General features: G+C 32.0%; 1 protein-coding gene across 1 annotated transcript in view; it reads right to left on the bottom strand.

Annotated features, from left to right (window-relative positions):
- LOC106106175 (deleted in malignant brain tumors 1 protein-like) overlaps nucleotides 1–23,409 on the bottom strand; it is a 169,750-nt gene that overhangs the window by 83,650 nt on the left and 62,691 nt on the right. The window contains exon 3 of the mRNA XM_013286721.1: nucleotides 11,350–11,422. Within this exon, the coding sequence (XP_013142175.1) occupies nucleotides 11,350–11,422 (73 nt within the window). The remainder of the gene's footprint in view (nucleotides 1–11,349; nucleotides 11,423–23,409) is intronic.

The following is a 23,409-nucleotide window of genomic DNA, read 5'->3' as shown; positions in this document are numbered from 1 at the left end:
ATTTCAATGACATTTGGTATAGATGTAGAGGATAGTCTGGAAGAACACATAGGCTACTTTCGTTTTATTTTATTCCACGCGGGAGGAATCGCGGGCGAAAGCTAGTATTATCATGTTATTTACTTGTGTTACAATTAGTTCTGTATTCGTTTTGTCATAAATAACCCTCTTAAGTTAGTAGAGGATCTCAACATTTTTATTCTAGTTGACTCCTTTCAATTTTTACATTTGTTTCTAGCTATCGTAGAACCAAGGCTATAACCCAGACCTCAACTGTGCTATACTAACTCAAGCATTTTTTTTTTTATTTACTGAGAGAAGATTATTTCATCAATAGCGTACAGTTTAACTGATCTGTAGCAATAAATAATTTTAGGATAATTACTTTACATTTTTACACTAGTTACTGCATTAAGGAACATAGTACTGCAAAAGCTTTAATTTAAGTAAGAAGCATCGTAAATGTTTCAGAGACAGCTTGTATTCTTTGGAGTGGAATCAAGTAATGGTTGAACTCACAGAGCTGTGTAACTTTAAATCCATGACTTAACAGAAACTAAAGCTTCGTGAAGATGGCAGCGGAGTGTAAGGGCAACTTTAATTTGTTATTTACATTACAAAAGGATCTATTACCGAAATGAGATGATGAATGTTAAAGTTTCAATATATATTCATCATCATCATAATCATCATCATCATCATCATCAACAACAGCAACCTTTGACGCTCTTCCGTACATCTGTATCATCCGTCATATCTTAATTCACTCCCTCCTTAAGCATATGCTCTTTCATATAATTCAATCATACTTTCTTCAGTCTTCCTCCACCTTTGTACCCATATCCAATCTTAATAATTTCATGTTACGCAAAACATTAAAAGGTATGTAAATCGAAACAAAATCATATACAATTTACAACTTTTAATGCTATCATAAGTGTTCAATAAAAGGGCGTTTTAATGTTTAAAAGCGTATAAGATGAATAACTGTTTTACGTTGATATTCTCATTGAACCTGCATGCCGACATCCGCACGGTACATTAAACTCTCACACCTGAACAAATGTATCTTAAACGTGCAGTGTAGTTGTGATTGCGATTGTCTTTACATACCATTTACTGCGTTTATTGTTAACATCTTATAATAATATTTTTTATTCAATATTCCTATTGTGTATCGCAATTTGTAATTAAGTTTATATTATTTAAAGAAACTGTATCAATAGAGAGATTTATCTCAACATCATTACCAGCGTCCTATACGTGAATAGATCTTTAGCTTAGATTTAGACTAGACCTAGTCAACCACGATAGCCCACTACGTGTTGGTTGACTTCACACATATCTTTCAATTTCTTCGCCGATATGTGCAAGTTTCATCACGATGTTTTTCCTTTACCGTAAGAACGTCGGTTAAATCAGTACATATTAAATTCGAAAATCACGTTGGTACATAACGGGATTCAAACCCAGGACCTGTAGATTACACGTCAAGTGCTCTAACTTCTGATCCACCGCCGCTCTTCAGGTTTATCTAGCCCAAGTGATTTACATTGTCAAGTATAAAACTTAAATTTTATAATGAACATCCTAATTGTCTCAATATTCTTTGCGGAATACTGTTAATGTCTCCAAATTAAGTTTAATTAACATAAAGTGTTATCGAATATCTGTAAGCATTAAACATTAAGGTATGTTACCAACATTCCCGTTGAGAATTATTAACATAAAATACGAGTTAAAAATACTCTGCTAAAGTTAACTAACGAATTACCTTTAGAGATTCGGTTTTCATAGAGCGTGAAGACTAGGTCGCGTTCCCACATTGTTGCACTTTACTGCAGTCTGTGGTTCAGAGCGTTCAAATAGCTTATCTTCATTCGCGCTTGCTACGTGTACAATTTTAAAATTCACTTATACCAAACTGGCATCATTCTGCTTGTCTCAACAATGTTGCAGGAAATTCTATTTTCTTTTTTTTCTTTATTTCTACTCTACATTTTATATATGCTGACAAGCAAAATGAACATTATAGTTTGTCTAAATAATTTAGATTAGTTTGATAAATGACGCATATGAAGTATGGAATTCAATTTGTATGAAGGCAAATGTCGTACTAAATAGACAGGTATCGTAGTGACGAAACAAACACGCATAGCGTACAATTATTAAATATCGATATTCGGTTTAAATAATTATCAAACTGAACTAAAATTATTATTTTCTTATTAACTAATTTATAGGACAATTCTAGTATTAATTATAGTGTAGAGAATTTAGCGATGACAGAAATAATAGCGAAATCCAATTCGATTACGTACGGCTGTAGTAGTAATAAACATTTATCTACTCTCATTATTTGTTATAGTCATTATTAATTTGAGAAAACAGTGTTTTTTTTTCTATATTCATAAGTTATAACTATAATCCTATCGATTCCAACGTCTATAAGAATAAAAATCGAATATCGATAAGATTCATTACTGATTTTACACAACCCATCCCTACTAAATTTGAAATGAATTGTCAAACTAATATAAATTATTTAGACACACTATAAATCTGAGAGCTAAATTAATCACATTTTTTTATTTATATGAAACAATTAGCTTTCGTCCGCGACTCCATCGGCGTGGAATTAAAAAAAAAACAAAAGTGAGTAGCGTCTGTATTCTTTCAGATTATCCTCTAAGTCTAAACCAAGATTTCATCTAAATCTTTTCATCTTTTTAGGCTACAAAGTCTAACAAACATCCATTCATCCATGAAAACTTTCGTAACTATAATATTAGTAAGATACATAAATATTGTATTTCCCCTAACGTATCTCATCAGTTAAACAAAAGTTATTTTTTAAAACATTTCGAAGTGAAACATTTTATTCATACTTCAATACAATTAAATAATATTTTGATCTTTAAAATTATTATCTAAGTTGTTCCTTTACGGTATTAATGATATTTCCTTTATAGAAATGTACACTACGAAACTTTAAATCGTGACTCACTAAAGACGTGTCTCGTAAAGCTTTAAGATTCCGGATCCGCTTCGAGCGAGATCAAGAGCGGTGCTCTCGAGAAATAGTTTCAATTAGATACGGTGTGTTATAGAGGAGAAAGATTTCAGAGTAGAAATGTATACGATCCCAAATCGGTTCTACTTTATAATTGTAAAACCCAGAACACAATCACTATCAAATATTTAAGAGCAACAGCTAGCAAGTAAGAAATTAATAACACAAAGACAACTATCATCACCAGCTCACTATTCGTCCTCACCAAGGGGCTCGAAGCCTACCATACGTAAGAGGTGACTAGACCTTAGTCAACACTGCTGGCACATGCGGGTTGGTGGACTTCACACATATCTTTGAATTTCTTCACTCGTATGTTTCATCACGTTATTTTTTTTTTTACTCAATATGGTATAATCATTGTCTATGAAATTCCTTCAATAACGAAGAGTAATTCGTAAAATAAAGGTGTATTTCATTACCCGTATAATTTGCAGAATATTCATCTAAAATATCAATTACGAACAGAACTCGTGGATTCGACAAATCAATAAAAACAAAAATTAAAAACGTGCGTTCGCAGTTTAGCCCGCGGCATCCAGCGGAATAAAGAAATGCAATGGCAAAACGGAACGCAAACTAAAATGCCGTTACAAAATTCGTACAGAAATATATATTCGTCACAGTACATTTAACTTCTACACCTGAGCAAACTTATTTTTTCCGTGGAACCGTGGTCGGATATATTCCTTTTTTTATTAGTTTTATGGTACTTGTTTTGATAAATTTGACAATATATCTGTCACTTTTTTGTTTAAAGTAAAAAAGTAAACTAAATCGTACGACGTTAAAAAAATTATCACAACGAAAACATACTCTTAAAATACACATTTTAATTAGTAACGCGATTGAATAATTTCTTTGAAATAAATTCGAAATTGATTCAAAGATCAGATCTGTTTCCAGGTGTACAGGGTACCCTTGTGGTTATAATCGGCTTTCGGTTACCTGGGCTCCTTTCATTTCCTTTATCTGCCATCTTTACTGCTTATGAGTAAATTTACGAGTGCTTCTTATTCCACCTCAATTGTTCGTCGTAAAGGTCTCGGCAAGATAACAGGAGACACTCTACTTTGTATTGTAATACGACTGTACATGTAAAACATACATCATATTATATTATAAATGCGAAAGTAGAGATAGATGGATGGATGTTTATAAGAGTTTGTAGTAAAGTAGCCGTTTAGGCTGAACGAATTTCGATGAAATTTCGTATAGATGACGAGGATGGTCTGGAAGAACACATCGACTACTCACTTTTCTTTTTTAATACCATGCGGAAAGAGTCTCGAGCGAAGAGCGAGCGAAGCTAGTGTATATATAAATATACTTTCGAACACACTTACGTACAATAAAAATACTTTCGAAATGAGTTCCCTTTTTTGTGTTACGACATATCGTTAATAAGTACTTAATTGCATTGCATCGCATAAATGAAGATTTAAACTCAATTAAAATTAAACATGTTTAAATCTATACTAACACGAGCTGTTGCCCGCGACTTCGTCCGCGTGGTATTAGAAAACATACGAACTATATAAATTACAAAAAGCTACATATCCCTCGGGAACCGGACATTTCTCGGGGATGAAGCTTATCCCATGTGTACAACTTTGTTTTTATATCTGTGCCAAATTTCAATAAGATATGTTGAACCGTTGCAGAATGATCGAGTAAACATTAAAAAACGAAATTAATGAATCCCACGGGAACCGTAACTATTCCCGGGATAAAAAGTAGCCTATGTGTTCTTCCAGACTATGTTCTAAACCTGTGCCAAATTTCATGGAGATCCGTTTAACCGTGTAGGCTACAAACGCTAACAAACATCCATCCATCCATCCATCTAAACTTTTGCTTTCATAATATTAATAAGATTTGTAATTTTACATGTATTCAAATAACTCCAAAACTAGTGAGCCGATTTCTATAATTCTGGCATCAAGAAAAATCTGTGCTATCGCTGAGTAACATTGGGTATTTTTTTCAACTCCACGTGGATGAAGTCGGGAGCAACAGCCAGTTTTACATATGTTTTAATTTATCGCAGTATCATTTAAAATATATGGGGTAAGATGATTAAAAGATAGTGTCATAACAGTATAAATATACAATGAATGCATTTTTTCCAAAGTTAGACAATTCAGTAACGACGGCACTGTTTGCAGACGTTAAATTGCACGCGAAACGCATTTTGGAAGATAAATTGTTCAAACAATGGGTGTAATAACTTTCAAACGTTCCTGGCTATAAAAATTCTGCAATAAAACGAATGTAAGTAAAAGCGATGCATTCAGATTGAGATAACAAATAAGAATTTCATAACGTGACTTGATTTAAAAACTAAACTTGTCTTCAGCTAGTAGAACAAAAAAGGTATTAAATGACATCAATAACAAAAATTGACTCAAAATTTGTATTATTCTGTTGCTAATTTGCATAAAGCAGTTTTAATTGAGTCAAGTCCGGATTTTTATATCTCATCATCCACTTGCCCTTATCCCTTACGCAGGGTCGGCACAGTATGTGCTGCTCTTCCATATTTCTCTATCAGCCGTCATATCTGAATCCACTCCTTTCTTAAGCATATCCTCTTTCACAAAATCCATCCATACTTTCCGTAATTCTTTTCCATTTTTATATCTACATTTACTAATTGATAATTGTGAACTGGAGGTGACATTTTAATTTCTTTTATACCAAATTAAAATCTTTCAAACTGTATGCTTGTTGTACTCACTCACTTTTTATGTAGCCGTAGACCTTTGTCTACATTTATTCGTAGAACTGCGTCTACGATTATTCGTAGAACTACGTCTACGTTCTTCGTGGACTGTTTATGTCAGCATAAAAGTCCTTGTAAAAAAATAGTAACAGGAACTAAAGTTGCTCACTATAATGTAACAGCATCTGGCATTTGTATAATAGCAGCCGTTTACAAAGATGCAGCACGGTCCAATGCATTCGAGCGAACTTCGTTGAACAAGTAAGATAACTGCACTAGTTACATTGGACTAGAATTTAAATTGAAATCTGATGTAAATTAGTTGCCGATTGGAATTTTGGCTTGTAGCTAGATCCTTCGATTTAATTTCAAGTTACATAAACTGTTGTTCAACGCAACGATAATTAGTTGTGTGCATTTATAGTTTTGCTTAAATTGAATTTAAAAAATATTTTATTGTAATGTTCTATTTGCAGCGTAACTTAGTAGGTAAAAAGCTCAAATTACTTTCTATATAGTAGTCCGTATCTGTAATAAAAATCTTAACCACATTTTTTTAAATATGATATACTCAATCACATTTATTTTAAAACTAACTTTCGCCCGCGACTCCGTCCGCGCGGAATTAAAAAAAAAAACAAAAGTGAGTAGCCTTTGTGTTCTTCCAGACTATCCTCTACATCTATGCTAAATTTCATCGAGATCTCTTTAGCCGTTTAGGCTACAAACTCTAACAAAGAAACATCCATCTATCCATCCATCTAAACTTTCGCCTTTATAATATTAGTAAGAAGTAAGATTAGTCTAAAAACCGATTCAAATTGTTTAAAAAAATAGTTAACTATAGTAATTAAAAATTAACATAAATACATTAAAATCATATGAATGTTTCCATAAAATTTTGTTTGCCCTTCACCTAAAAGTTAGAGTGGATATGCCGAAGTCTATTTTGATATCGCTTGGGAAACAAAACAGATGTTGTTTTCTCCCCACGCCTTTAAATATTAACACGCGACGTAACATAATGTACTTTTAATCCTTGCCTCAATATATCTATCGAGGAAAGTTAGATTACCTCTTAGCAATGGTTTTATAGCATAGCCTTAACCTCCCGTTAACCTTTTAGTTGCCGCACAATTAAAATTCACTTTAATATGTAAACATAACTGTAGTAAACAAAACAACCTAAGTGAACTTTAACAAAAGCTCTTAAAATTAATTAAAACCATATTTTTTTGATCGAGCATTTCAAACAGTAATAATACATACTCAAAATAAAATTTACAGTGTAAAATTCATCACGTACTGTAGAGGTTGAATTAAGTTTCAAAATGTTTACAAAACTCACATTTCTTACACAAAGCAGCGTAAAGCGTAGCGTGAATTGAGTTCGGTCTACACATTCGAGAGCTTAATCTTAGTTCTAGTTAAGAACACAGCCGTGGCTAATTGAAACTATTGCTAGAGAGTTCTAACGCTTCCTTTTGATCTTGCTTCGAGTGAATCCGGCCGAACTTAAAGCTTTACGAGACAGACTTTAGTGAATTACGATTGAAAGTTTTCCGCTTACAGTTTCTATGAAGGAAAATATCCCTTACTTAACAGTTACTGACTACAATAAAGCACGTAAAGCTTTCGTGAGCTCCAGACTTTTGCCAATAAGGAATTTATTTTACAGTAAACGATTATAGAATAGATCTCTACAGTAAATATAAAAGCAATTAGAGTTTTTTTTTTATTTTTTTTATTTTATAAGGCTTTAGTACTATTATGCAATGTTTATGTTTAAATTCTTTAAAACAAGATGTTATGTTTTGTGTTGGTGTTAACGTTCAGTGATAACGTTTCTGTTCGTGCAGAGGACAAGCTTGTTAGCGTTTATGATCGTTGTGAAGGTGAAATCACCTCTTTTGTTATGTTTACACGGTGATGTTACTGTCACCGACTTGTTTAATAAAACGTGAATTTACGAATTGACATGATATTGAGTTCTGTACGTAATGCTTTTTTAGATGACGACAGATAAAAATGTCTAATGATAAACTAAGAAAGAAAATTTTATACCACTAGATCTTGTTAATAATTACGTCAATTTTGACGTCTTTTAGGATTCATGTATATTTTTAGTTCGTTTTGATGTAGTGTAGAGTTTGTCAATTAAGCCCGCTACAGACGCTCAATTCTGAGAATTTTAACAGAATAATCAAACAGTTCGACTATTGTCAGTAAGAAGTGAGTAAATAGCCTTAACTTAGATCGAAGATATTACATTATACAACTTGACTGTATCTCTATCACTCTAAGAGCATTCGCACACTTGAAACTAAATTATCGCAAAACTGTTTAGCCTTGCTTTGATTCCTACGAGCTCATGGAAGGGCTCACACTACTCGATTCCTACATGTGTAAAAAATTGAATTGGCTGCGAAACAATGCAAGACAATCGCACAACAGTTGTGCGATAGATTAATCAAAAAAGCACCAGCTCTAAGACAGTGTATAGCCATAAACAGTGACTACTGTCATAGAAATGCCGTACAAAGACCTTACAGTTTCAAGAGAGGTTCCAGTGACGGTGTTTAATTATTGCTCTGCCCTCAATACTGGTGTCTAGAACACAACTCGTGGAAACACATTAATAATTTCCAACGCTTTGCAGTGACCACAGAGCGCATTGCGGTAAAATAAGACCTTGTATGAAACGTAAAAAATACAGTGAAGTGGATTACAAGCTCCAATTTGAAGTAAGAAAAAAGCAGTTATATGGTAACATTCATATTTAATTTTACGACGACCAGGCACTCTCGCTTATTACCGCTGGAGATTCTGTCTCTGTTACAAAAACGACCTCTCGCGGATAGAAGTTTCGAGACTATTACAATAAAGCTTTAATCCATTTGTTTCCGTTATTTATGAAACGTGAAAGCTATTTTGTATACTCAGATATAACTTCATTAGTTTTAAGACGTTTTAATAAATTACTTTTAATATTTAGATTTTATAACCTTGAAAAATATGTAATTTCTTTGTGTCTAATTGTTATATATCATTCTTACATCTTTTAGCTAAACATCCAGGCCAGACAATCTTACTATCTTACTAATAATATAAAAAAGGAAGTTTAGATGGATGGATAGACGTTTGTTTGAAGATATCTCCGGAACCGCTCTATAAATGTCGATAAAATTTGGCTCAGATGTAGAAAATATGCTGGAAGAATACATTCACTAACTATTTTTTTTTAAATTATACGCAGACGAAGTCGCGGACAAAAATTAGTGTTCTGTACATGTTCGTTGTATTGTAACTTAGCTTATTAAATTGATTTTAATCATAAGAGTGTGATATATTTAAAGTTAAATAAACTAAACGAAGTAATCTTTAGTTCGTTGACACGTAATATATGGAGTTGAAATAACTTGCTATCGTCACGTGCACGGGAAATTTCAAAGTAACATTTTGCTGTAAGAAATGAACGGATATGTAGTAAGGAACAATCATCATTAATCTTTGCAATCCTTCTATGTTACAATTTTGATGGTTAAATTACATTACTGATGCTATCATATATTTTAATTAATCTTTTCAGATGAAACCTGTCTAAAAAGCAAAGGATTTTTGTTTGTAAATAAATATTTTTATGTAAAATTGATCTCCAACTGGAAGTCGATATTTAGATAACTTTATTATTGAAAAGTAACATTTTCCGAAATAGTTCAAACCACAGAACATAAGGTGGAAATACGAGTACACATGCCAGTAAAATGGAGTACTACTCCAACTGGCGTGCCAACTATTAGTACGATGCGTTTATACATACACAACTTTAACTAAACTATCGCAAAACTGTTGTGCGATTGTCGATTGTGTCGCAGCCAATTCAACAGTTTAGTTGCACAACTAAAAATTGAATACTGTCCGCACCTTCGCGAACTCATAGGAATCAAAGCGAGTCTAAAGAGTTGTGCGATAGTTTAGTTTCAGGTGTGCGCGCACTCTTACTGCTGTAATATTAAATGTCGTGCTAGATACTTGAATGTAGCAGCCACGTGCCAGTAACTGGCATGCAATTGTGAGTCACATGCGTATTTCCGGTCTTTTAGTTTCAAAACAGGTGTAACACCAACCACTCGAATATCGCTTAGTCGTTCTATTTTCATGAAGTGCTTTACATTTTCAGCGTTCGGTTGCTGTTTTAAAAATTAACTAGCACGAAAGCCAAAACACCGCTCAAACTCGAAGTACTCGAATAGAAGAATGATTTTTTATTATTTTGCTCTTATTTAACATGTTTTATCTATATTTATACTAATATTAAAAAAGATTTGTATTTTTGTATGTATTGAAATAACTCAACTACTGGGCCGATTTTAAAAAATCTTACACCATTAGAAAGGTAATATATCTGTAAGTAATATATATTTTGATTTCACGCGAGTGAAGTCGCGAGCAGCAGCTAGAATAGCAATTTGACAGACTCATGTATTTATCTAATAAAATTTCAATTACATAAAGCAAATTTTAGTAAATAAAGTGGCCGATTCAAACCAATAGGATCACAGGCAACTAAACAACTTGTCACTATTACTATATGAAATTTTTAGAAACAATTAAAAATATTTTTCTTTTTATTTTTCAACCTACACCTGGTGGTTTTATGGCTTATAGTTAGGTAAATTTCTTTTTTATCCAATGACCCAGTTCGTTTGTGAGTTGTAGAAACGGTGCGAGCATATTTTATTGTGCATTCGAACACACATGTTTATTTTAGACACTAAAAGTTTCAATGTCTATTCGATACAAATTAAATATTCATATAAAATTTTACATAATTATAGCAATATGAGATAGTTAGTTTTTCTCGGAGTTTAAAGGACTATCGTCGATTATATAATGCAAAAATGCGTACCTACGTGAAAAAATCAAAATTCTTCTAAAAATTTCTCGACCCATTTACAATAACAAGGGTTCTTTACTCAAACACGGAACCATAATCACCTTCTGTATATGAACACTGTGTTAATTGAAAAGGAGCTTCATTGTCATACACTCAAGGTTGCAATTCGATCGATGGTTATTTTGTTTAACGTTGTACTAACAAGGATCAGTGTCCACTCTATTTATTCGCATCAACATTGCCTGGATAAACAGGCGTCAGTGCGAAGACATACATTTTAGGATTAATAAATATAAATAAAATTAACCTAAAGTAATCTTATATTAGAGACAAAATAACTAGGCTCTTTCTGTACAGTGTAAAATCCAACCTCTATGGCTAGCAAGGAGTTTGTATACAGCCAAAGAAATTGCATACTGGCCACCAAGACTTTATTTAAATATTAAAAGGCGTAGTAAAAACAAAAGAACAGCGCTATGTCAATGAGAAAAGATGTAATTGGGATAGATTTAAAGCAAATATAATGTATATAATTTAATAAATATGTTACAACGAATGTAAGTGTACTTTTGGCTGCCGCGCTGTTGGTAACAAGTAAGCTCTCTCAGTATATTCAAACCATAGTAATAAGCACAAGATGTAAATAATACTTACTTGGGTTAACTGCTAGCCCCTCTTCCAAAACGTTCATAGATAGATGGATAAGCACCAGTAATGTCGCAGAAACCTGAAAAATAAACATTTCAGTAAGTTACAAGTTTATTTTAATGAAATACGTTTTCAGAGAGGTTATTTTTCATGCGACAAATTTATAATGATCATCCAAATAATAAGCAAAAGTAATACTGATTGTTGGTTATTTTTAGTTTAAATAAAAGTTTAGTTTAGTTAGTTTAGTTTTAGTTTTCTAGCTTATGCCCGTCCGTTCGCGTGGAATTAAAAAAAGTAAGTAGCTATGTGTTCTTCCAAGCTTTACTTTACATCTATGCCAAATTTTATCAAAATACATTCAGCAGTTTAGACTATAAACTCTAATAAACACCCATCCATATAAACTTTCGCATTTTTTATGTTAATAACAAGTGAGATATTAGTAAGAAGTTTATTTATGTTACTGTTTAGTGGATATTAAAGCTAAGTATATATTAATCTTGTCGACACCTTGCCACTATTTCTGGAGTCTCGCCACGTAAAAAATAGCAAGCTCTTGGCGATGCTGCACAAAATTGCATTAAAATTGCGCTTTGTGTCCGACGCCGCGGCGAAATGAAAAATTAGATTGTTACCTCAGATGCAAGTAAAAATTTATAGTAGTAATTAATGTTGGTTTTATAATAAAAACAACAAATCTTTGAGGAGAAAGGCCTAAGAAAGTAGAAAGATAAGACTTAAGAAAGGAGTAAATTCAGATAGAGATGTTTGGACGAGTGCACTTACTGTGCCGTCCCTCAATAGGAACAAGGGCAAGCTGGTGATGATGATGATGATGATGGTGATGATGATGGCGGTGATGATGATGAAGATGAACAACTCATCAACGTAATTCATTAAAGTAATGTTTTACACAATAACATATTAATACATTTCTATGCAATAACATTTTTAAGAGAAATAAACTGGTTACTTTAAACGTCTATTATTTGTGCTTGTAAAATAAGTTGTTAATTTTTCTTAAAAACACAGGAACACAATTCTTTGTTAAATGTTGTCTGATTACAATTATAATGTTTATAAGAAAAATAAATTATCTTACATTTACAAAAATTACATGTTAATTGGATAAAAATAAGAAATCTAAACATAAAATTCACAATACAGTAATAAACAAAATAGTCCCGCGATAATCTCTTCAGTGCCACTTTACGTTGCCTGCGGACAGGGCAGGGCTTGAAGAGGCCGGATTTTCTCTCGCTCCTAACAATCCCAAGTCACGTTGTGAATTAGTATTTTCATTTAAATTACGTTGTAGCTTTTTATATATTTAAATTAAAACGTTGAATGTATAATTAAAAAAAACTTTTAAAAACTGCTATTTTGATTTGTTACTTATTCAAAAAAAAAACTTAAAATGTCTAATTGTAAACATCACATCAAATAACACCTAGGAAAAGAATGGAAAATGTGGTCTCATTGCTTGCTTGAAACGTGTGTACATAGGAAAAATGTTGCCAACCTAAGAAATGTTGCCAGAAACATCCAAGCATACAATTTTAATTAAAAGTGTGACCCCTATTGGATGCATTTAATTAAGTCATCTTCGGTTCGCTTATCGAAAGAATTAATCAGTAGGAATTGTACCGTCCGAGCGCTCCGTCTCAATTAAACAAGATCGACGTCTATTTCCCCAGCGCACTGTAACCGTTATTCATTATTCACTCAATATTGAACGTCGTTGTTTACCCCCAGAGGATAACGTCATAATATTACGTAAACTAATAATCTAACTATGAAATCATTAACTAATCAATTCTATATCATATATTAGATGTGAAATTTAGACGTAGACAAAGATGTATGGATTGCGTAAAAGGTTACATGATCAAAAAGGGAGTGATGACTAAGATGACGTATGATAGAGTTATGTGGAGGACAAAAACCTGTTGCGCCGACCCTACGGGAATAAGGAAGATGATGAAATTAGATGATAAAACAGATAATATAATTAACGAAAGTTGGTTTGGGAAAATGTGAACTTTAAACTGTCGTGGTTTTTAATGTAATGTTCCTAAGATACAGGGTTTTTACGACGAGTCGTCGTGTCATCGACATCGTGTCGTCAACACGCGACGCGGTTTAGGTTTAAAGTTTTAGGGCTTGTCCCACCACTGGCTGATAGAGGCTCAGATAGCTTAATAATGACGTCACTGTCAGATAAGGGAACAAAATCCGATATTTCCGTATTTTCCGTTATCAGACAATTTACAATATGGTAGGATAGGCCCTCAGTCTATTTTCTAATACCTAAACTTCTCACATTAATTTTTAGTTGGTGTTTCATATGTAATTTATCGTGTTGTCATGTTCACGGGCTGACTGAACAATCGTGGTAAAAAAACTCGTATCTTACCAAACTGATATAAGGCATGAAATAAAAGTACTGCTTGTAGTTTATAAATTAAAATACATTTAATTAAAAACTTATGTAATTATATTTCGTTGAAAACTAACTATAAATCTAATACAATTTTTAAGTTAAAGTTCAGGTCAAAGTTGCATTTTATATTTCACGTTTAGGTTACTTTTAAATTCTCAGAGTATGCTACGGTTACTCGAGAAAAGTTGTAACACAATTTGAGTATAAAATGTTCTAACATATAAAGAATAAAATTTTTCAGCGACGAACACGCGACAACTTGTAACAAAGTTTAACTTTGCTTTGTTTAAAGTTTTCTTTCGATATCGTAAAGAAAATTACTTTCTAACTTTTAGATTAATGATACATTCATCAAATTGAAATTAATTGTCACATATTTTTCTACGCGAACTTTAGATTACAACATGACATGAAATTCTTAATATTAAAGGGAAGTTTGTTATTATATTTAATTCAGTATACCCATATACATAAATTACATATGAAACACCAATTAAAAAATAATGTGAGAAGTTTGAGTGTTAGAAAATAGACTAAGGGCCTATCCCAACAAATTTTCTGATAACGGAAAATATCGGAAATATCGGATGTTGTTCCCTTATCTGACAGTGACGTCATTATTAAGCTATCTGAGCCTCTATCAGCCAGTGGTGGGACAAGCCCTTAAACTTTAAATCTAAACCAAGCTAAAGACGTAAAGTTTTCCTAACAAAGATGATAAATTAATAACAAAACATTGACAATCCCACACTACAGATGATTTATGGTAAAGGCGAATCTCGACGACGTTTGATGTTTATCTAACGATGTACTATGTTCGTGAATTGTTTGCACAGAGGGCTATAAGTGGCCAACATTTGTTCATTAAATGAAGGAAATCATAATGTTTTTGCTAGTAATACAATAATATGACACATAAATAGTAAGGAACAAAAACCATCGATAAAAAGACAATTCTAAACTTCAGTCTTTCTTTCTACAATAAAAAAGTGAAACTTGTAACGACTATAATTAACATCCCTCGTGTTTTTATACAATTTATTGCTAACCACAAACAACCTACTTATGTTTCTGACTAGTTTAAGATTATCATTTAATCACATCGAATCGGATTTTTTAACTTTCGCAATAGCAACAAAATACAGCTCTGACCTAACCAACAAATCAATTTTTCAACGACCGATATTCCTAACGCCAGAAAATCCCCAATCGGAAAAACAATCTCCACTTCGATTCGCAGTAGACATTTATATCAGTTCTGTTGACTTACGCACTACGAAGTTCAATCAAAACATTTTAGTAGCACTTACGATAAATATTTATAAGATTCTTAGTCGTAATAAAATACCTTAAGACGTCGAATGTTTACTGTATTTTTGTTACCGTAGTTTTGATAGCAGTCATATTTTATGTGTTCAGTGCTAAGCCATCTGGATATCGTTAAAACAGCAATGCAGTTATTATAAAGCGCAACGTTCACTCGTAGACACAAAAAGTACTTAAGGCCGGTTTCCCAGCTACTAACCATTCGTAAATGCTTTTGGTTCAATAACATCAAGAAATTCGTTTCCAAACTACGTAACTTAAGTTTTATTCCCTTGAAACTTAGGAAAACCTAAGTTGGTACTTATAAACCTCTGTTGAAAACTCAAACACACACAACAACAAACACAATACAATTATTTCTTTTAAGATGCACAAACAAGCCCAAATATCAAGTTAATATAACATTATGCTGGCTTATTGTTTCATTTCATTGCATACTAACTATTACTGGTGACTTCGTCTGGGTGGATTAAATAAAAATATATAGTCTTTGTTACTCACAGATAAACTTTTCTAACGGTGCAAGAATTAAATTCGGCCCAGTACGTACTTATTATACGTATTGAAATTGCGCAAAAACGTATAATAAAAATCTTTCCTGTTTATAATAATAGTACAAAATTATAGATTTTCTTTTTTTATGTGTTACATTTTACATTGCAATAATTAAATCTAAATGCATACAATTTTTATAAAGTAGGAACAAAATATAGATTTGTTTTACAAGTCCATTGCATTTCGGCCAATCGTGGTATCCGTGGTGCCTATTCATTAATCCTTGGTCTTTCGCTTGGCAAAGTTTAATGAAGGATTAAACGCCGGCGAATCGGCTCATTTAACTTCCTACATAAGCTTAGCTCGGTTTTCGATGTCTAAGTTTTCTAAAAGATTCTTTCATTGAGCAAAATTATCTTTTTTATATTTATTCAATAACTTTGATACAATAGTATTGAGTTGTAGGAAAGAATAATACATACATTTTATTGTTCTATTGTTCAACAAATCTTATTGGAAAACCTGCATTAAAATTTTAATTAAGTGTATCATTAACTTGCGATTTCTATATTTACTATGTCAATGTGTGAAGTTTTTTTTTTTATAATATAAGGTGGCAAACGAGCAAGCGGCCATCTGAATCCACCGAAATGGAAAGCGACCGCTGCCCATAAACATCCGCAATGGCAGATGCGTTGCCTACCCTTAATTGACGGATGAGGAGACGCACATAAAGAGTACATTCCCCCTTCCTATACGTCTCCTCCACCGTCAAATCCACTTTTCCTTCCCATCCTTTCCTCTTATGAAAAGGATGGAAAGGAAAAAGGACTTAAATTAGGCCTCTGGCACCACACGCATCAGACGAAACACGGAATTGCTTCCATTTCACGCCTGTCTTCTGTGTGGTCGTGGTATTACACCGGGCGTGCCGGCCCTGCAGTGCTAAGATGTTAAAGCGGGCACTACCACTGTCAGAAGTTAAGTCTACTACGCATGTTGTTTGATTTCCCAGTAATCGATGTCCTATTCAACGTTTATATTATTTAAATCTTTAGTAATGTTAAATCGAGGAATATAACATATTCACATTGTCTGGTATTAAATAACGTTCCTTAATAACATAAAGAAATACTTTGTCATGATATTTACTGTATATCTCAAATATCTTGAATAGGACGTTAATTAACTTACCAAATTTCTAATTTAACGTAAGATTGGATAGAACAAAAGATAAAATGGCCGACCACAAATAAAAACAAGACAAGTAAAAGGCATTGTCAGTAACAAGATCGGTCGTGATTCAACGGAATGGGGACCATCAAGGACGGAGCAGGCTGTTTATCTAAATTGCTGGATGAACGCAGTTCTATCTCCGACAATTGGTGGCAAAGTACAAATATGAATGTGTATAAGAATACATATTTATAAAATAATCCAAAACTTATATAAAGAAAGCACCCATTAGTACAATAATGACATGTAACTAATCTAATTTAATTATTTATTCACGCTGTAGTGTATGGCAACACTGTTGTCTACTGTCATAGCGACATGCCAGTAGGGCAGTCCTATCCGAATCACCGACGGGAGTGGACATCACCAGCACACACGTTAATAGCTTACATGTTATAAAACACAATTTAAAAGCATATTTACTGATAGTATGATTAATCCTTGATAGGAATAGAAATGACATAAAAGAAAAAAAAACATAATAAGACAGCTATCATATGACAAATATCTTGTTACGTGTTGGCTGTTCTAATTTAATTTGACTTGACCGGGTCAGAAAACTTTGTAGATCTGTGAGATTAAAACATTTACAACTATAGTTAATCATCGCCAGTGATAGAAAATGTATATAAAACTGTCTGAAAATTGCCATTAGTTGTATTTAAAAAAAATAAGCTAAAAAGCAAATGCTAAACGGTATACTTAAAACAATTTAAAGAAAACATCATGAAGTTATAAAATCTTTTAATCTCATTTAATCGTAGCTGCGGACTGTGCCCCAATTCCCTCTTAGATAAAAGACCAGTGGCTAGCAATGAGACATATAAGACCGCATTTGCTTTTTCTTTTTACTTTTTACTGATAATCCGAGAAAAGATAACGATTCAAACTTGTTGAATTTATTGACCACAAATAAAAGCACTTGTTTTTAAATACACATTCGATTTTTAAAATCATTTTCAAACCTATTTTTTCTAGTAATTTTAAATTGAAATAACTTTAGGAACTCCGAATTAATATAGTCACGTATTTCGATTACGAACAACGAGTGAATTACGAATTTAAATTAGACTTTAAGGGCCCTTTAAAAACGAAACATTTGTTAAAGAAACTCGAGATTTGTTTAAGATGTTTCTCTTGTACTTTCATTAGGTAATGACAGTGATATAGAGTGCTTGGAACAGTCATTAAAGATGGACATAATATTAAAATTATAAAAGCGAATGTTCAAACCAATACGAACTGATTCCATAAAAAATATTCTTGTCTCATTTTCCAAGTAGAATATATATTGTATTCAAAGTATTTTTTTTTATATTGTAGATTAAAAATAAAACATTAAGAGTAAACGTCCATCGTATATTGAACGCAACGCAAACACGTTTACAGGTTCTGTATCCAATCTGAATAAATAAAGAGAGAGGAAATTCATACCCCAAAGCCTTTTCACTATCGAACATTTAAGCTTCATTATATATTTTCTGAATCGAGAAATCTCGATGTTGAAAATCGGAATAAATTTACAGACACAGCACAAAGTATTAAGTATAAGTGTCTGATAACATTCGTTTCAGATTACTGCCCAAAAAAATACAACATTACGTTTCATACCTCATTAATATGTGACATTGCTTAGTTTAGTAAATCATAAGTTTAAAGTAACTGATATAATCAAAAAAAATCTAGTCATTTATTAAAAATAATATAATACTAAAAGGCTTAGTAAATCTAGAGCATGAAGTAAATCGTAATGCGAAAAACATTAAAAACCATAACACCGACGAAATCCAAGCAAAAGTTCCGTAATAACTCGTAATTCCGTTCCGCATATTACAAACAAACAAAAACAAGGCCGCAATAATCCGCACTTCGACGCGCCCTTTGCTTTTTGCTTCACTCAAAATAACATAGACTGGAATTTCTACCGACTACAATAATTTTGAGAAAATTCTCTAATATATCGGATCACTTGCAACAAATATTCAATTATAAACATACTTAAAAATACAAAACATTATTGTAGAATTAAAAAAATGTAGATAAAAACAGTCGGTTGAACAATAAAATATTTAAAGATATTAAAAAAATATTTTCTTCAAATAATAAAAATGATAGCCGACATAACGTCCTCGTCTGTTCTTTATGATCTACACTTTGGATATAAGAGAACCGCAATATAAAAACTTTAGATCGTAAACGGTAACAAATCATCCGGCGGTAGTGGAGCTAAGTTGGGCAATAAAACGAGCGATATACCGTCCGGTGCAAACGACCAAATGATCGCACGTGAACTTTCGGTTCAAAGACGACACCGTGTCAAAAGAAGCATTTTTATTGCAAAACTTTACATAAATTTCTCTAGAACCCATTCAAAATACACTTAAAACAACCTCTTATAAAAATCTTATTCTATATTTTAATTTGCTTATATAAATTTTGTCAAAGAATTTCTCATTTCAGTCACTCACAACAAAGTTAACATTCTGCACGTCTCGTCCTTAATAAAGAGAAAAAAGCTAGCGGTAAATCTTGAGCTAACAAAATTAGTGCGTAAAATAATTAGCGAGTTGAGCACTTACCAGGGAAGAAGGAACTTCCATGCATAATTTAACAATGTACACGTAATGAAGATTGACCTTGGACGTTGTTGAGGTAATCTTGTTTTAGTACTTTCTCGTAACACAACCAACATAGTAAATCTTTGTTAAAGTCTGTAAGCCTGGTATCGTATATCTATCGAATGGTCACATTCTTTGAATTCTAATGCATTTTTATTGGAATTGAAAATCTCGGAAAACTACGTGAATTAAAAAAAAACACTTTAAGACTAGATATCATAAAAGGCCATGATAAAATAAACATAAAATTAATGGATTTACTGCCCTTTTCAAAGGTACATATTTTAAAGGTACATTTCCTGCAATTGTTTTTAAGAAAACGATCACAAAAATATTTTTAGAACAAACTTTATGATAAATCTTTTTTTATCTGCTGCGTAAACTCTGGTCGCCTATCCAAAAGATGGTAATAAATAACTCGAAAATAATAGTGTCAGAATAAGTATTCAAATAACCACCAACTTTAATGTAATGTGAAAACTTACTGTGCGAGTAATTTTATACGAAGTATACTCCACTTGGAAGAACTTATAACACAATTTGTCTGCAAAATGTTCTCAAGTTTCAAGTAAAGAATAAAATTTCCTCAACGAAAAAGCGTCAACTTGAAAGAAAACTTGTCCTTGTTCTTATATCGGGGAAAAAATGAAACAAAGTTCAACTACTTTAGCAATAAAATATGTTGCTCAAATAGTTTTATAAGTTAACATGACCAACAAAAAAAAAATAAAAAAGGTTACCTGTCTTAATATCTCACTTATACTATAAAAAAACAAAATCGAAATTTGTATAAGGCTGGAAAAAAATTACAAATTACCATTATCTGCAAACAGAACATAATATTTTCTCATTTACATCTATGAAAATATTTTTCTAGCTACCTTCAAGTCTGCAAAGCTCCGAATCATATCTAACCACATTGTTATTCAGCGCCATTGCATACGTACCGGAATTCCGAACGGAAAATCAATCTCGCTTCTGATTTACATACAAGCCTTACCACACTTATTGACATACGAAACGCTATTTCCACCGTCTGTGATCTGGCACATATTTTATCCAAATAAGGAACTAAGAACTATGGAAACTATGGTAGGGACCTATGAGAGATATATTGACAAAAGTTTTGAATACCTTTGAAACAATATTTATTTCCAATTTTTTGATCAATCATTTCTAATAACACTCTCTACTCTACTCTCAACTCTGCATAAATATTCTTCATTAAAAATATTAGTAGTACAGATTTCTTGAAAAGGTATTTCAATATAATATTTAATAGGAGAAAATATTTTAATGCAATATGTTCAAGGAGTTCCTACATGTTTTAGGTCTTAAGCCATTAGAAAAGAAGAAGAAATTAAATTATTTGAAATTAGAACACATTGTCGATATCATCATATTTTCTATGTCTTTTTCTGTACATATTTTACCAATACACATGTCTCCGTTAAAAATAACCTTATTTCTAAATCGTTTGGTCCTTCGAGCCGGAAAATGTATGTAAAACATAAATTTGTTTCAAATGGTTTCATCCACTTGAAATATAACATGTTGAGTTACATGACGCATGCCTACGCTACAGTAATCCATTCCGCGAATGCACAAGTAGAAAACTTTCTATTTTGCTGTAGCGCCATAACTTTATCCGGAAAAGTAACAGGTTCACTGGGACCGTAAATCCCTTCAAATGTGTCACAACATTATATTTAAATTTATTTCATCTTGTTTTTAAAATATAACAATTTACAATTCAAATTTTTTTCTTTCCTTAAGAAAATATATTCAATGCATAGCAGTTGTCTGCTTATTTACAACTTAAATCTCATTCAAATTTACCTAATTTAGTTTATTAAACTAAGACTATATTTTTAAATATTATTGTGTTTACTTTATTCATGTTTGAACGCAAAATTCAGATCTCTAGATATATTTGTTAAAGGGAACTACGTAGACTGTGACCGGGAAACCATTATAGTAGTTTCGCTCCAATGAATACCTAAATAAATCGCAGGGAAATATGCAGCGAATGTCCATTAACTAAACACTCATATAATAATGTCGCCTCATTTAATTCTATTTGAAAAATCTAAACCTAATGGTTAATGACATAACCAAGTCAATTACAGACACGATTACTACAAGATCTATAACTATGACACTTTCCACAGTCCTTTTAACAGATGTCAGAAATATATCAAAGTTTTAGTACTAAAGTATATTGAATGTTGAACCGTCGAAAGCAAAAAACTCATGCAATATATTCCACTAGGCGTTAATATTCAACAAGATGGCAGCGCGTAAGCTACCTGACAAAAGCAGTAATTGTAAATATTATAGTTGTTACGACTGAACTCACATCAAGTACAAATCCCTTTACATATTTTTCATCTTCTTTTATTATTAAAATGCGTATAAATTATTCGACCCCGTCACCTTTAGACGTTTACAATTTTTTTACAAATGTTGAGTTTTGACTTATTTAAAAACAAATCTAAAAATGTTATGATATTTTACTTCTTACTAATATTATAAATGTGAAAGTTTAGATGGATAAATGTTTGTTAGAGTTTGTAGCCTAAACGGCTAAACGTATCTCTATGAAATTTAACACAGATGTAGAGCGTAGTCTGGAAAAACTCATAGGCTACTCGCTTTTGTTTTTAATTATATGTGGACGTAGTGACAGACGAAAGCTAGTAAATAAGAACATACTTAACAAATAAAAATCAAAGATAAATAAAATCAATGAATAATTCACATAATTAATTACACTTTGTAATAGATTTAAAAGAAAACATTTTTAGAATTACGAACATTTTTTTAATTTACGTCCAATTTAAAAGAGTACCATTCGCGATGTTTGAATTTAAAAGCAAAAAAATGACAAATTCTCTTGATTGGGTCCGTAGAGACAGCGAGTAGAAGTTTCTCGATGAAATATAGTATCGTAATCAGTAGAATCCAGTCTAAAGAGACCGAGACGTTTCATTTGGGAAAAGAATTGACAAAAATTGTTGAAACGATAAACTTCAGATTACAAAATATATACGATGCAGTCAAAATAAACAAGCAAGACACATTAACAAAAGAAATTAGATTAAAAGAAGTAGACTATTGAAGTTGGTATTGGAATGCAATAATTCGTAAATAGCTTTGTACAAAAAACAATTGCAATAAAACTATCTTTCTCTAAAGAGAATGTTTTTATTGGAAAACTTTCAAGACATTCGTTCTCCTTTATAGTTTTAAACTCGTCTCCGACATGCATATTTTATTCACGTATTAAGATGTTGTATTAAGTATGACATCCTCTCTTTTGTATCTCAATAGAATTCCCTGGCAAAGTTCCACACGGCGACGCTCCGGACTCGCATTTAAACTATGTACTTATAATGTAAAATAAGTTCGATGAATATTCTTGTATTAAACTATTTATGTGGATGTTTTTCTGCTTTTAAATATAAAAAAAATCGAAGTCTAGATTGTTGTGATATAGACACATGTTTATTAGCGGTCGGTTTATAACATTGTTTATAAATGTCGTCATTTAGTAGGATTATACATCACGAACCTGACGTCCATCTTTTATTTCGTAGACCACAACTGTCTTGTTTTTTGTTTTTTACTTTGTCGCGTTAATCTTCGATTAGTACAAATGATGTAGTACAAACAGCGATTAAAACTGCAGCATATTTAAGCACATAAGTGGCATTAAATCTTCCCGAACAAAAGAACTTCGTTAAAGCGCTAACATGCAAATGTGTGCAATTAACACATTTTTAGTACTTAGCTTAAACGGAAATGGATGAAAGTTTAAGAAATTTAGTGAAAGCTTTCTTTTTTAAAACATTTAACATTAAGTGCTAAAAGTTTACATTGTTTTAGAGAAAAAAATGTTATGGTACAAGAGGTTCTAACTTAGGAAATAAACATAATAACAAT

Source organism: Papilio polytes, unplaced genomic scaffold (genome assembly GCF_000836215.1).
Source record: "Papilio polytes unplaced genomic scaffold, Ppol_1.0 DF822289.1, whole genome shotgun sequence".
NCBI lineage: Eukaryota > Metazoa > Arthropoda > Insecta > Lepidoptera > Papilionidae > Papilio > Papilio polytes.
The sequence above is the reverse complement of the archived record's forward strand: the minus strand, read 5'-3'. Positions and strand labels throughout refer to the sequence as shown.